The sequence below is a fragment of the Thunnus thynnus genome, chromosome 20 (assembly GCF_963924715.1).
Source record: "Thunnus thynnus chromosome 20, fThuThy2.1, whole genome shotgun sequence".
Taxonomy (NCBI): Eukaryota; Metazoa; Chordata; class Actinopteri; order Scombriformes; family Scombridae; genus Thunnus; species Thunnus thynnus.
Window position 1 is genome coordinate 10761444 of NC_089536.1, and position 11488 is coordinate 10772931.

The 11488-nt window shown below is 42.0% G+C and overlaps 1 protein-coding gene and 1 long non-coding RNA gene across 10 annotated transcripts in view; both read left to right on the forward strand.

Moving 5' to 3' along the window:
• The window catches only part of ctbp2l (C-terminal binding protein 2, like), a 106591-nt gene extending 96471 nt beyond the window's left edge, over positions 1–10120 (forward strand). For 7 of the 9 annotated variants that reach the window (XM_067576772.1, XM_067576771.1, XM_067576774.1 and 4 more), the window contains 5 exons: positions 1838–2052; positions 3408–3538; positions 5794–5921; positions 6422–6539; positions 8272–10120. In XM_067576772.1, the coding sequence (XP_067432873.1) occupies positions 1838–2052; positions 3408–3538; positions 5794–5921; positions 6422–6539; positions 8272–8452 (773 nt within the window). In that variant the 3' untranslated portion in view covers positions 8453–10120. Of the gene's footprint in view, positions 1–1837; positions 2053–3407; positions 3539–5793; positions 5922–6421; positions 6540–7028; positions 7104–8271 lie in introns of all 9 variants that reach the window. The other 2 variants (XM_067576777.1, XM_067576770.1) reach the window with 1 other exon arrangement.
• A 333-nt stretch (positions 10121–10453) lies between these two features.
• On the forward strand, positions 10454–11106 carry LOC137172380 (uncharacterized). Its single transcript, XR_010924962.1, has 2 exons — positions 10454–10547; positions 10589–11106. It is a non-coding gene; the product is annotated as an uncharacterized lncRNA (long non-coding RNA).
• Positions 11107–11488: the final 382 nt, after the last annotated feature.

Here is an 11488-nt window from a genome sequence, read left to right on the forward strand (position 1 = left end):
CTTTTTATTGTTATATTTGTTTTTAAATGCAATATATCTTTACATGCAATGCAAACATATCACCCAGCTCTGGTAGTTTGATAGCGAGGCACCACACAGACACATAATCCAATTAAATAGAACAGGATTTTAGCCAACTATCTATTGACTGGCTGCTGTACACATTAATGCTGGATTGACAGTTTCACGAAAACATTCTTTAAAAAAAAAAAAGAGAGAGAGAGAGACTCTGCATTCTTTCCTTCATGTCAGCCTTGACCATTCACCACCACATCTGCCACAGCACAGCCGGCATGGAAAGAGTTTTTTTTTTTTTTTTTTTCTCACAAATCTCTGTTCTGGCCTCGCAATTTAGTGCAGTCCTCGCCCTTTGACTGTAGATAAATGAGCTACACAAAGCAAAAATCTGTTACCGAGAGTGGGCTGCAAAAGACTGAAACACTCAGATCAACCTGAGTGTGTGTGAGTGTGTGTGAGTGTGTGTGAGTGTGTGTATGTGTGTGTTAGACCCTCTGGTTACAGTATATGCTGTCTGTTAGTGGAATTGATCGGTGTGAGAAGGGAGGGTGAAAGAAAAGGAGACAGAAACTGGTTTTGACTCTTGTGTAACTCCATATTTAAAGAGAAATCCACACAAAACCTCTTACCAGTGTTTCCAGTGCAGCTACAGTCAAATTAGGAATTAATAGAGATATTTTCAGATGCCTAGAAACATCAACTGTAAATATTTGATTTTATTCTCAGTCCCTCAAAATCAAAGTGATACCGCTCCTCTTTAAACTCACCACTTTACACCAATTTTCCAACAATCACACGGGCAGAAAATCGTTGCAGAAGTGGCAGAGATGCCAATTTCGACTCCACCCCCCCTCCCATCCCGGCAGCTTCAGTAAATCAGATTTCACCGCAGCCACAAGGCGACCTGGTGTGTTTCAAACCAACTGGAAAAACTCATTCCCCTGCTGCTGCTGCTGCTGCTGCTGCTGCTGCTGCTGTCGGTATCGCTTCTTCCAACCTGCACTTCTAACCAGCATCTGAATGCAACAAGTTCATGCCTGTGCTCTTTGTGCTATCAAAAGGTTTTCTGGGGGAATCACATAACAGCACAGGACTGATTTGAGGAACAATACATACACCAAAAAAGTAAAATCACTCAATCACTTTGGGTGTGTTGATTTCTAATTGAATCAAAGAATATTGGATACAGATTAATTGCTGATGGAAAATAATCTTTTGTTGCAGCTGTGTGATTACTGAAACTCATTTTCTCACACTGAAGAGTATTCACCATGACCAGCCTAACTAAGTATTACAAGGCTTTTGTCACTGAGTCTTTACACTGCTGTCTCTATTGGCCGTGATTGAAGGAGGGGGAAAAAAAAAAAAGAGAGATAGATTCTCCTCGGCTGTGGAGCCTAAGAGCAGGGCATAATGCTCCGTCACAAAGAGAGGACCTTGAGAGTGTTAAGAACCTTATCAATTCTTTTCACCAGCAACAACATCCCAACTCTCTCATCACTCTCTCGGCCGCTGCCGAGAAGGAACGGGCATCTCCAACAACAGAGCAGCGGCTCAAAGCCTATACAACAAACGGCAGCGAGAGAGAGAGAGAGAGAGGCTCATACACCTCAGATTCAGTTTCTGACTCACTCTCGCACAGCCTCAAGTAGAACCTAGTTTACCTCACATTGTCCTCTGCTAAGTTCTCCAACATGAAACCCACCACTCATCCTTCATTAATCAGTTTCTTTCTGTCAACAACAAAGCCACACTAGCTAATAGCTAATCATCTCTGCTCCTGTGTTTGACCGGACATCTTCCGCCTCTGTCTCCTCAGGTCGTTCGGGCCAGGCGGTGGCGGTGCGGGCCAAGGTTTTCGGCTTCAACGTCATCTTCTACGACCCTTACCTGCAGGACGGCCTGGAGCGCTCGCTGGGCGTCCAGCGCGTCTACACCCTGCAGGACCTGCTCTACCAGAGCGACTGCGTCTCCCTGCACTGCAACCTGAACGAACACAACCACCACCTCATCAACGACTTCACCATCAAACAGGTACACTCAGTTAAACACAAGCACGCACACAAACACAGCAGACACGTCATCCCGACAGAGCCGAACATCCCAATGAGCAGCTGTGACCTGACCTGGGCTTAATGCAGTGCTATCTAGCAGGTAGACAAGCAGAGCTGCTGGTGTATTATTACTCTGTCAGCCTGGAGGTTGTCCTAAAGAGCATTACAGTCGGTAGAAAGGAGGGGGGGGGGGGGAAGAGTGGAGAGGAAACAGCAGCAGCCTTCCTGCCTGCATATTCCCTGCTCTTTATCTTAAGCTCCACCAAAGCTGGACACAAATTCATTCTTTTGCTCTGTCAAATGCAATTAGCGCCAGCCCACGGCTACAGCAAATATATCGACTAGGCCGCACAGCAGGGGGCTGAGAGTACTGCAAGGGGGAAAACGCTGTTCTCTGAGTCAATAACTGCACTCCGAGGCGCTTCCTGGGGTGACACCTGCAGGGAAGCGGCGGAACTGCACCGGCTGCAGACGCATCTCCTCTCTGTCAATATCTCCCCATGTCGCCACTCTCTCGTTCTCTGTCTCTCATGTGCCTCCTCTGTCCGCGCTCCATTTGCAGAGTAATGCGAAGAGACAAACAGAAAAAGTGGGCGCAGGGTAATAGCCTAACCTAGTTAACTCTGTGTCTTTTTACAAAGCTTAAGATTCTGAGCTGCCTCTTAAGTGCCGCTGTGAAAGAACACTTTCGTCTCTTTCCTCACCAAAAAATCTTGGCAGTCGCTTTCAGCTTCTAAAGTGAAAACGTGTGTGCACATGTTTGTGTGTTTCTGTGTGTGTCAAATCATCCAAGGCCTAATAAAAGACTGCCTGCCAGCGTAAAGGCTTTTCATGCCCCTGGATTTCAGCTTTTGTCAAGATTAAGGGATTACTTTCTTCTGAGCATATTCATTTGCTTTTTTTTTTCCCTCTTCCTCCCTCTTACACTTTTGTTGTGCGTTTTTTTTTTTTTTTTTTTCTCCACAAGCAGCAAGGGGTGGTGCTGCCTCATCATTCAGCTCATCCCTCATCCTTCATTTCATCTCTCAGTTTTGGATAAAGACTGTTCTCTATCCCACATCTGACAGTATTTTTCCCAGGTGCTGTCTGTCTCCCAGATCTCTCAGGTGTCAGACGCAACAAAGGTGTCACCAATTTTTTTTTTTTTTTTCTTCTTCTTAATTTTTAAGACCCTTAAATGTAGACATTCAATCCAGATTTATGTTCCCGCTTTAGATCAAACAGATGCCAGGCTGACGGACACATAAAAACACAGACATCTGTTCTTTTATCCCTAAAAAATTCTGGCTAAATCTCTGTTTTTCTGGGTTGATTTGTTTTTATTGTGTGTCTCAGATGCGTCAGGGTGCGTTCCTGGTCAATACCGCGCGGGGAGGCCTGGTGGATGAGAAGGCCCTGGCCCAGGCGTTGAAGGAGGGCAGGATACGTGGAGCCGCCTTGGACGTCCATGAGACGGAGCCCTTCACGTAAGTGCACACACACACACACACACACACAATTCTTCTGAACAGGAAGAAAAAACAGACAGATAAACGCTTCACTTAGAGAGACAGATACAGACAGGGAAATAGATGGGTGTGCAAGAAAGGAAAGAAACAAATCACGCACAAAGAAAGAGAGACAGAAAAACCTTAAACAGCTAAAGAGAAAGACAGGCAGGCAGAAACAATGGCAGACATATGACGAGTTAAAGACACCTCATGCTCTTCTAAGAGGCTCCTTCAGAGCCCCGCAAGTAATGGAATTCAGGAGGAGAGCTTAATTTATTCCTGTCAGAGGAAATAAAATACTGTTAAAGAAGCTGCTGGATGGTGAATGCTGTGAGGTTCAACAGAGAGTCTATCCTCTCCTTTTTTTAGCCGTTCAGCTCTATTGAGAATCAGTCACACATGTTTCAACACCGCAACTTTCTTTAAAATATGACCTTAACTGATGACAGTTATTCATTTGTACACTACAACCTTGTAGAAATGACTCCATTCTATCTTTTTATTTGAAATCTAAGAAAAACTTTCAACTCTACACTAGTTTGTTGTTGTTTATAATTTTACCAAGATGACTGTAGATCATCTTTGCGCCTTGTAATTAACAAAGTCATTATTCTGTTTGTTCTAACATCAATCAACAAGCCACAATGGAAATTCTACTAAAAACATTTAGTCAATATTTATCTAATTTATGTGGTCATGATCTACAATTTGTGGCAAATTCAACCCGTTTCTGTAGAGTTTTGACAAATCAATTTATTGATTAATGATGCATTAGTTATTTCCTAATAGATGAGTACGCATGATAAAGAAAAGAAAAACAATTTTACAACAATTTTACATGTGACACGTCTGTAATTTTTTTTTTTTTGTCAGATTTGTTTCTCCAATCCTGATCTTGTGATAAATTATCATAATTTATTTCAAAAACTTAACACAACGGTGCAGTCTAATTCAAAAATTCCAAATGCTGCAGACCATAATTGTGGCAATGACATCCTGATGGTGGCACTGTAGTATCTACATTTAGAAAAATGAAATAATAATAAAAAAAAAAAAAAGATTAAACCGTTTTCACATTTAATTCTGAACAAATCCCCCAAATCTTGGCGTGTTTTCCTTCCTCATATTGCTGCTCCATCACTGTATTGTAGCTTTGAGCTACAATAACTCCGCTTCAGTTTCCGCTCCTGCTCTCACCAGAGGGCAAACAGCCTGACACGCCTCCTAGTTTTCCACCTTTCTAAGAACCATGTTTCCCATCTCAGAGGGTAACGGGTGTTGATGTGTTGTTCACGCATCAGGGGCAGTTAGGGAGTTTGGAGGCCACTTGTTTCTGGCCGGCTGCTCAGCTGACTGGCTGCTTGAGAAGACTGAAACTCTGCCCGATAGAGCTGGCTGCACCGCATTAATGCTCCACTGACCCAATATGTCAGCAAGGGAGTGTTTCATAACTTTGGCCCTGCATCCCACGCGACACGACACTGATTCAGGGCGCCGTCGAGGCGTTACACACATACACACAGTCAGGCGAGGTGTTACGAGGATAGACGAAGAGGAGGAGGAGGAGGAGGGGGGAGATTTGTTTTTCAGTGTCACATGAAAGGAGGAGATGAGAGAAAGGAAGCTGTGGAGAAAGAGGAGAAAAATGGTGGCATTTGTGAATAACAGGATTTGACATTTTCTCCCTGTAGCCGTATTTCCAGACAATTGTCATGCAGATTAAACACAAATATTTTAAGTTTTGCAAAAACTAGAACATTAATGAGCTGCTTTACTGTCCCTAAAAAACACAAGAAAAGTAGGAGTTTTAATGTCTGCCTTATTAGATACTTTCACCTAAAACTAGATAGAAAAAAAAAAAAGAAATTCCCTGGGTAATATTTTAATGCATCAACTTTTGGCCACTCATCAAATATAAGATGTGACAGCAAGTGTTGCTGGGAGGTTTTAGTTACTGCATTTCTGAATATTCCTTGTCAGTATTCAGCTGTTGTCTGTGCTAAACCAGTGTAATGTCTTTTTAAAAGCACACTTTGATTGCTTTTCATTACACAATATCTTTGTGATAGTTTACACATCCTGTGAGTTTAAAACTTTTAAAAGCCTGTTTAGGATTTTGTAATGGTCTAATGCTTTTTTTTTGCCTTCTCACAGCCTCTTTTATGAAATATATTTTTGTAATTTTGTCTTTCTGTTTTTCCCCTCCTGTGTGTGTGTGTGTGTGTGTGTAGTTTTGCTCAGGGCCCACTGAAAGACGCTCCCAACTTGATCTGCACACCACACACAGCCTGGTACAGTGAGCAGGCCTCTCTGGAGATGAGGGAGGCAGCCGCCACCGAGATCCGAAGAGCCATCACCGGTACGTAGTCACGTAAACACATTTTAAAACCCGTTCTTGTTACAGCTCCTGACAAACACAACATTAAATTCTCCTTTTTTTTTTTTTTACCAAGGCCCTCACGCCACCCCACAGTCTACTATGTGACCTGTTGCACGTCTTTCTTTCCCAGATGTCACATTTCCACATCAATAGGCCCTGGGCAGCCTTTATTAAATCTGGGCCTCTTAATAGATGTCATCATTAGCTTCCTGATGCACAGCAGAGCAGAGCCTGAGGGCTGGCCTCCCAGAAAACATCCAGATTGTTAAATGGTCTTAATTTGCATTTGTGTATCCAGGCCTGATATGTTTGTCAGTCTGAACTCATTAACACTTTGGCGTCGTCTGGCCGCTCATCCCCCTGTAACAAGTTATGGCCTTTTAGCGTGTGTGATTTATGCTGGTGTGATCTGCTGCTTTTTAACTCTGTGTGTGTATGTGTGTGTGCGTGTGTGTGTTGGGGTTCTGCTCATATGACAGGCCGTATCCCTGACAGCCTAAGAAACTGCGTCAACAAGGAGTTCTTTGTCACCACGGCACCGTGGGCAGTTATGGATCAACCAGGCGTTCACCCTGAGCTCAACGGCGCTGCCTACAGGTAGGGACTGAACATGCAGACTGCTCATGATTAAAGCTGCCCTGCTTTTTTTTTTTTTTAGGATTTTCTCCTAATTTATCAGTAGTAAATTAACTGATTATTTATAACCCTGTGAGCTGCTTGTTTTAATGTATTTCTTTGGAAAGAAAACAAAGGTTAGCAAGTCATAAACTGGACTAAATGAGAGATCTGTTTGGTGGATTATTTATAGGATTAGTTTTTATTGCAATTATTTTTCCATCTTACTATGTTAATTCAGTTTTCCTTGATCTGCTCTTCTACATTGATTGTTTTAAAATATATATTTGATTAAACTTGGCAACAGTAAATGCATCCATGAACTCAGCACTCTGCTATAGATCCTGATGCCCTGCCCACTCACTAACTGTCCTCTGTAGTAATAGAAAGGTAACTCTCTGTCCACTATGTCCCACTGTGGGCCCTTTCCTGATCTCAGCATGTCCGCCTCCATGTGCTTCTCTCACGCAGCCAGCTGAACCAAACTCTTCCGGCCGTAACGACCGGCATCCCCCAAGACAAAATTAATGCCTAGATCAGGAGCAGGTAAATACGACCATCCGGGCCGACAGCCTTCTGTCTGGAGGTCCCGGATAGAGACCCCTCTCACCTGAGCTCACCTGATGTGTGTCCCCCTCTTTAATCATCCCAGTACTCACCTGTTTGACTGAGCACAGAGTAGAGATGGATGGCAGCGAATGTTGGGTTTTTGGAGTATCCCAGTAAGCATGAGATGAAGCCATTCAGATGCAGTTTCATGGATGGAGTCATGCTTCGTGGTTTCCTTCTTAGGGGGTTTTGGGCAACTTCTGGTGGATTTAACGTCTTATACTTTTCCCCCTCACTGGTTGAATGTATTTCCCTCAGTGAAAGTCTGCTAGAATATTGTAATATAATGGCTCTTTTCCATCAGGAACTAAATCAGGAACTGAAAGACCCTTTTAGGTTTGTTTCCACTGGCAAATTAAGGATCCAAAAGATAACATTTTTGCTTAAGATGCAATTTTTTTAGAGGTGAAACAATGAAAGAAAAAGATAATTAACAGTTTTACTAATTGATAAATTGATTTATGAAGCTTCTTACCTTCTCAAAAACAGCCATTTGCTTCTTTTCACTCTTTTATATCTTTATAAAATTTAATATGTTTGGATTTTAAACTGTTGGTCAGACACAACAAGCTATTTGGAAACGTCAACTCGGGCTCTCAGAACTTGTAAACAAATGTTTTCTGACATTTTATAGACTAAACAATCATAAAATGAAAATAAGCAGTTGCAGCCATACAATTTTTTCCACATGGTGTTCACATTACGTGACTGTGTGTGTGTGTGTTAAAAAAGACACATGCAGACAGAAAACACTGTAATTGCTAGATAGAATCTAGTATTTTCTGGATATATTACTGCTTTAGTACTAACCGCTTTGAAACAGCAAACTTGTTCTCTACCTCTTCATCTTGCTTTTTTTCCAGACTAAACTGTCACTTTGTTCACACATCAACTGCTTTGTCAGAAGCAGGTAACAGAAATGCAGCAAAAATTCCCACATTTTTTAAAAAAGGTTCCCGAGATGGAAAAGAGTCAGTAGTATCAGTAGTAGTTGGTTCTTTTGCGTTGTTGGGAATGTAGACTGATCAACCCGTGAGTCCACTTACACTCCGCTAGTCTCTCCATCTTCAACACTAATCTCTAACCCTTCCCCCCCCTTCACCAGATACCCGCCAGGTGTGGTTGGAGTGGCTCCAGGTGGCATCCCGGGGGCGTTAGAGGGCATGGTGCCAGGTGGGGTGCCCATCGCCCACACCCTGCCCTCTGGTACACACCCCTCCCAGGCCCCGTCGCCCAACCAGCCCTCCAAACATGGCGAGACCAGAGAGCACCTCACCGAGCAATAGCAGCAGAAGGGATTCAAAAAAACGGTAACATCTCATCTCCAACCCGTCGACACTCAGAACCAACCAATCACAAAGCAACTGACCAACTGGGACCAAGAGACAGTGAAACGACTCAAGCGGCTGCCTGTCAATCAGTCGGCAACTGGGAACAAAAGAAGTGTTCCGGGGAATTTGTACTTTTAACGTTTTAGTTTTTACTCTCTCTGTCTCTTTGGGTTCAGTACCGACTTTACTCTTTGATGATGATGTTTTTTTTCTTTGTTTGTTTTCTTCGGGACACGCCTATGATTGTGGACACAGAGTCCAGTGTTTTTAGCACTCCGGGATTACCCAGCCACGCGATGAGACTCTGTCCCGACCCTTTACACCTCAGAGCTCATGGGAGACGTAGGCCTGCATCTCGACACACCAACGGGAGAACAAGAGAAAAAAAAACTTTGGCATCATGTGCTACTGGACCTTATTTACCCCCTCCGCCCCGCCCCTGACCCCTCCCCTCTCTGATCCTCCCCACCTCTCCTCCACCCAGCTCCGACCCTCCTTATGTAACTAATGTGTGTTGTTTAGGCCCCTCATTATGCCTCAGAAGAGAATTATTTTTTTTCCTTTTGATCTTCAGTGTGAATGACTTAAAATGGATTATCAACTTATATATATTTATCATTCGTCAAACAAAAAGAAAAGATTGCTCATCAGTTATAGTAATCTAGAGTGGGTTTTAACCCTTTCCTGGCAATAATAATACAAATGACAGCTATCAGTTACAGTTTTTCACCACTAGAGGGCATAAATTTGCTCCAATATATCAACTGTTGAGATTATTTTCTGAGGCAATCAGCAGGTAACACTAAACAAAACTTTATACACTTGATTGCAGCTGAAGTTTGATGAACTTAGAGGGAGGCGCCAGCTAAATATTTAACTTTTTCCTTTTAGTTATTAAGAGTTGTGTGACTGAAGAGAACATTTTCCATAATCATAAAAAAAAACTTGAGGAGGTCGGTGTGACTGCATCTGTGCCGACAAACTGACATTTCTGAAGATGACTGACAGCCACCGGACGTCCGATCTCATCTATTTCAGCGGCGGCGGCGGCAGCAGCGGCGGACAAACTGCGACTCCCTCCGTTCTTTGAGCACAGTTCACACTCTTGAAGACAGGAAAGGGTTAAAGCAAACTTTTCTTAATGACTCAGGAAAACACTTTTTTGCAGATATTGTTTATTCCCAGAATTTTGTCTTTGAGGAAAAAAAAAAAAAAGATATGACTAATCTGGTTAGTCTGGATATTTTCTCTTCCCTCATCCTCTCCATTGTGGTATTTTTATATACAAGGCGCATCCCACGTTTTTGGTGTTAAAGAGTTTTGAAGAGTCCTGTTAGATTTGTATTGCCTAGTTAAATGTTCCTATAACCATAGTCCTATGTGATCCACCCTATCTCTTCTCTCTTTCTTATATTTTCTTCTATTGAAGGCCAGGTTCTTTGGGGCATCCTGTACTCTGTAAGAGCAATAGCAGAAACTCCTACTTAGTGTCCCAACAATAGCAGACGAGGCAGCCAGCAGTATGTTTTTGTTTTTAGTGTGAGTATTTGTATTTGTTTCTTGTACAAGGTGAACATTTAGCATTCAGTGCAGTTCAAATAAAAGATACGATTCTGAGAACCAGCTGTCTGTACCGACTGTTTGATTATGATGATCGACTTTTTGTACGTTGCATAATTAGCACAGTATGTTTGGATTATATTTTTCTGATTGACACCTTCCTTTTGTATTGTTTCATCCTCAGTCACAAGGGGGCGCTAGAGTATCAACAGGTTCTCATAGTGGATACTAAAATGCTGCATGGGCGAGCAATGACTCATGAAAAAGACAAAAAAATTGACACCAACAATACTTACTAACCCTATAATTAAATAAACTATTAAACCATTTATTGATGATAGAAAGTTCACTGTATTTGTAGTAATTCAACCCTTATTGTCTAGTAAATTGTCTGGATTTCCTCATCTCATGCTTTTGTTTCTCCATTCTACTATAGAGATCCTGTTGAACATAATATATTAGTTACAGTGAAGAGTAATTCTGTGTTGATGTTTTGATTCATAGGCTGCTCACAAGACGTTAAAAGATCAGATTTTGGCTCAGTTCCTCTAAAAACTCTAATTACAACTTTGCTCTTCAGCCTGACAAATTACACTTAGAAACATTCTCACCCTCCGTCACCAAGTGATTTTTTTTTTTTTTACAAACTGTAATTTCAGCTGTTGTGAGAGGAAACAAACACAAACAGTCACATTAAATTCACAATAACGAGAGAACAAAGAGGATGCAAGTGAGTCATATTTAATATTAATGCACTCCATAGAAAGAGGCAGAGTGTTTGGTTTTCTCTTCCCCCCCGCCCCCCGCCGCCAGCGTCACCACCACCCACTCTAACATCAACATGAGCTACTAAATCACACGTAAAAATGTCAGTAAACTTGTACATCATTTTTTTCGGCCCTCCCCACCCCCTCCCCTTCCCCTCCCTCCCCTCACAGAATGTAGGTATTATCTGTGCAAAATGAAATACTTCAAGACTGAATGGATCAAACGGAACACAGATAAAACGGGGCAAAACAAAAAAAAAAAAAAAAAAAAAAAAAAAAGAAGGTATCACCTCAGCACCTTAACTCTCCTAAACAAATAAATACAATCCAACATCAGAAGGGGATGCAGAGGGATCAGCAATCAGGAAAACAGGTGCTCTTTAAACCTTGACAAACAAACAAGGATTAACTTCCTCTCTCAGTTATAAGCAAAATTTCTGTCAGGCAATTGAAAAAAAAAAAAAAAGAAATTTCTCATCTAGTGCAGTTTCGGGATTTCCTTAAATACGAACAGTATATTTTCCTATATGTACTAGTATTTCTCTCAGGTGGAGTAATACGAGATAATTACTTTGATAACAAAAATCGGAGTATAGGAAGGCAAACTAAGTGGACTTGATGTGCTTTCATAGGAGCAGTAATCAGGATTCAGTTTGTTGGTGCT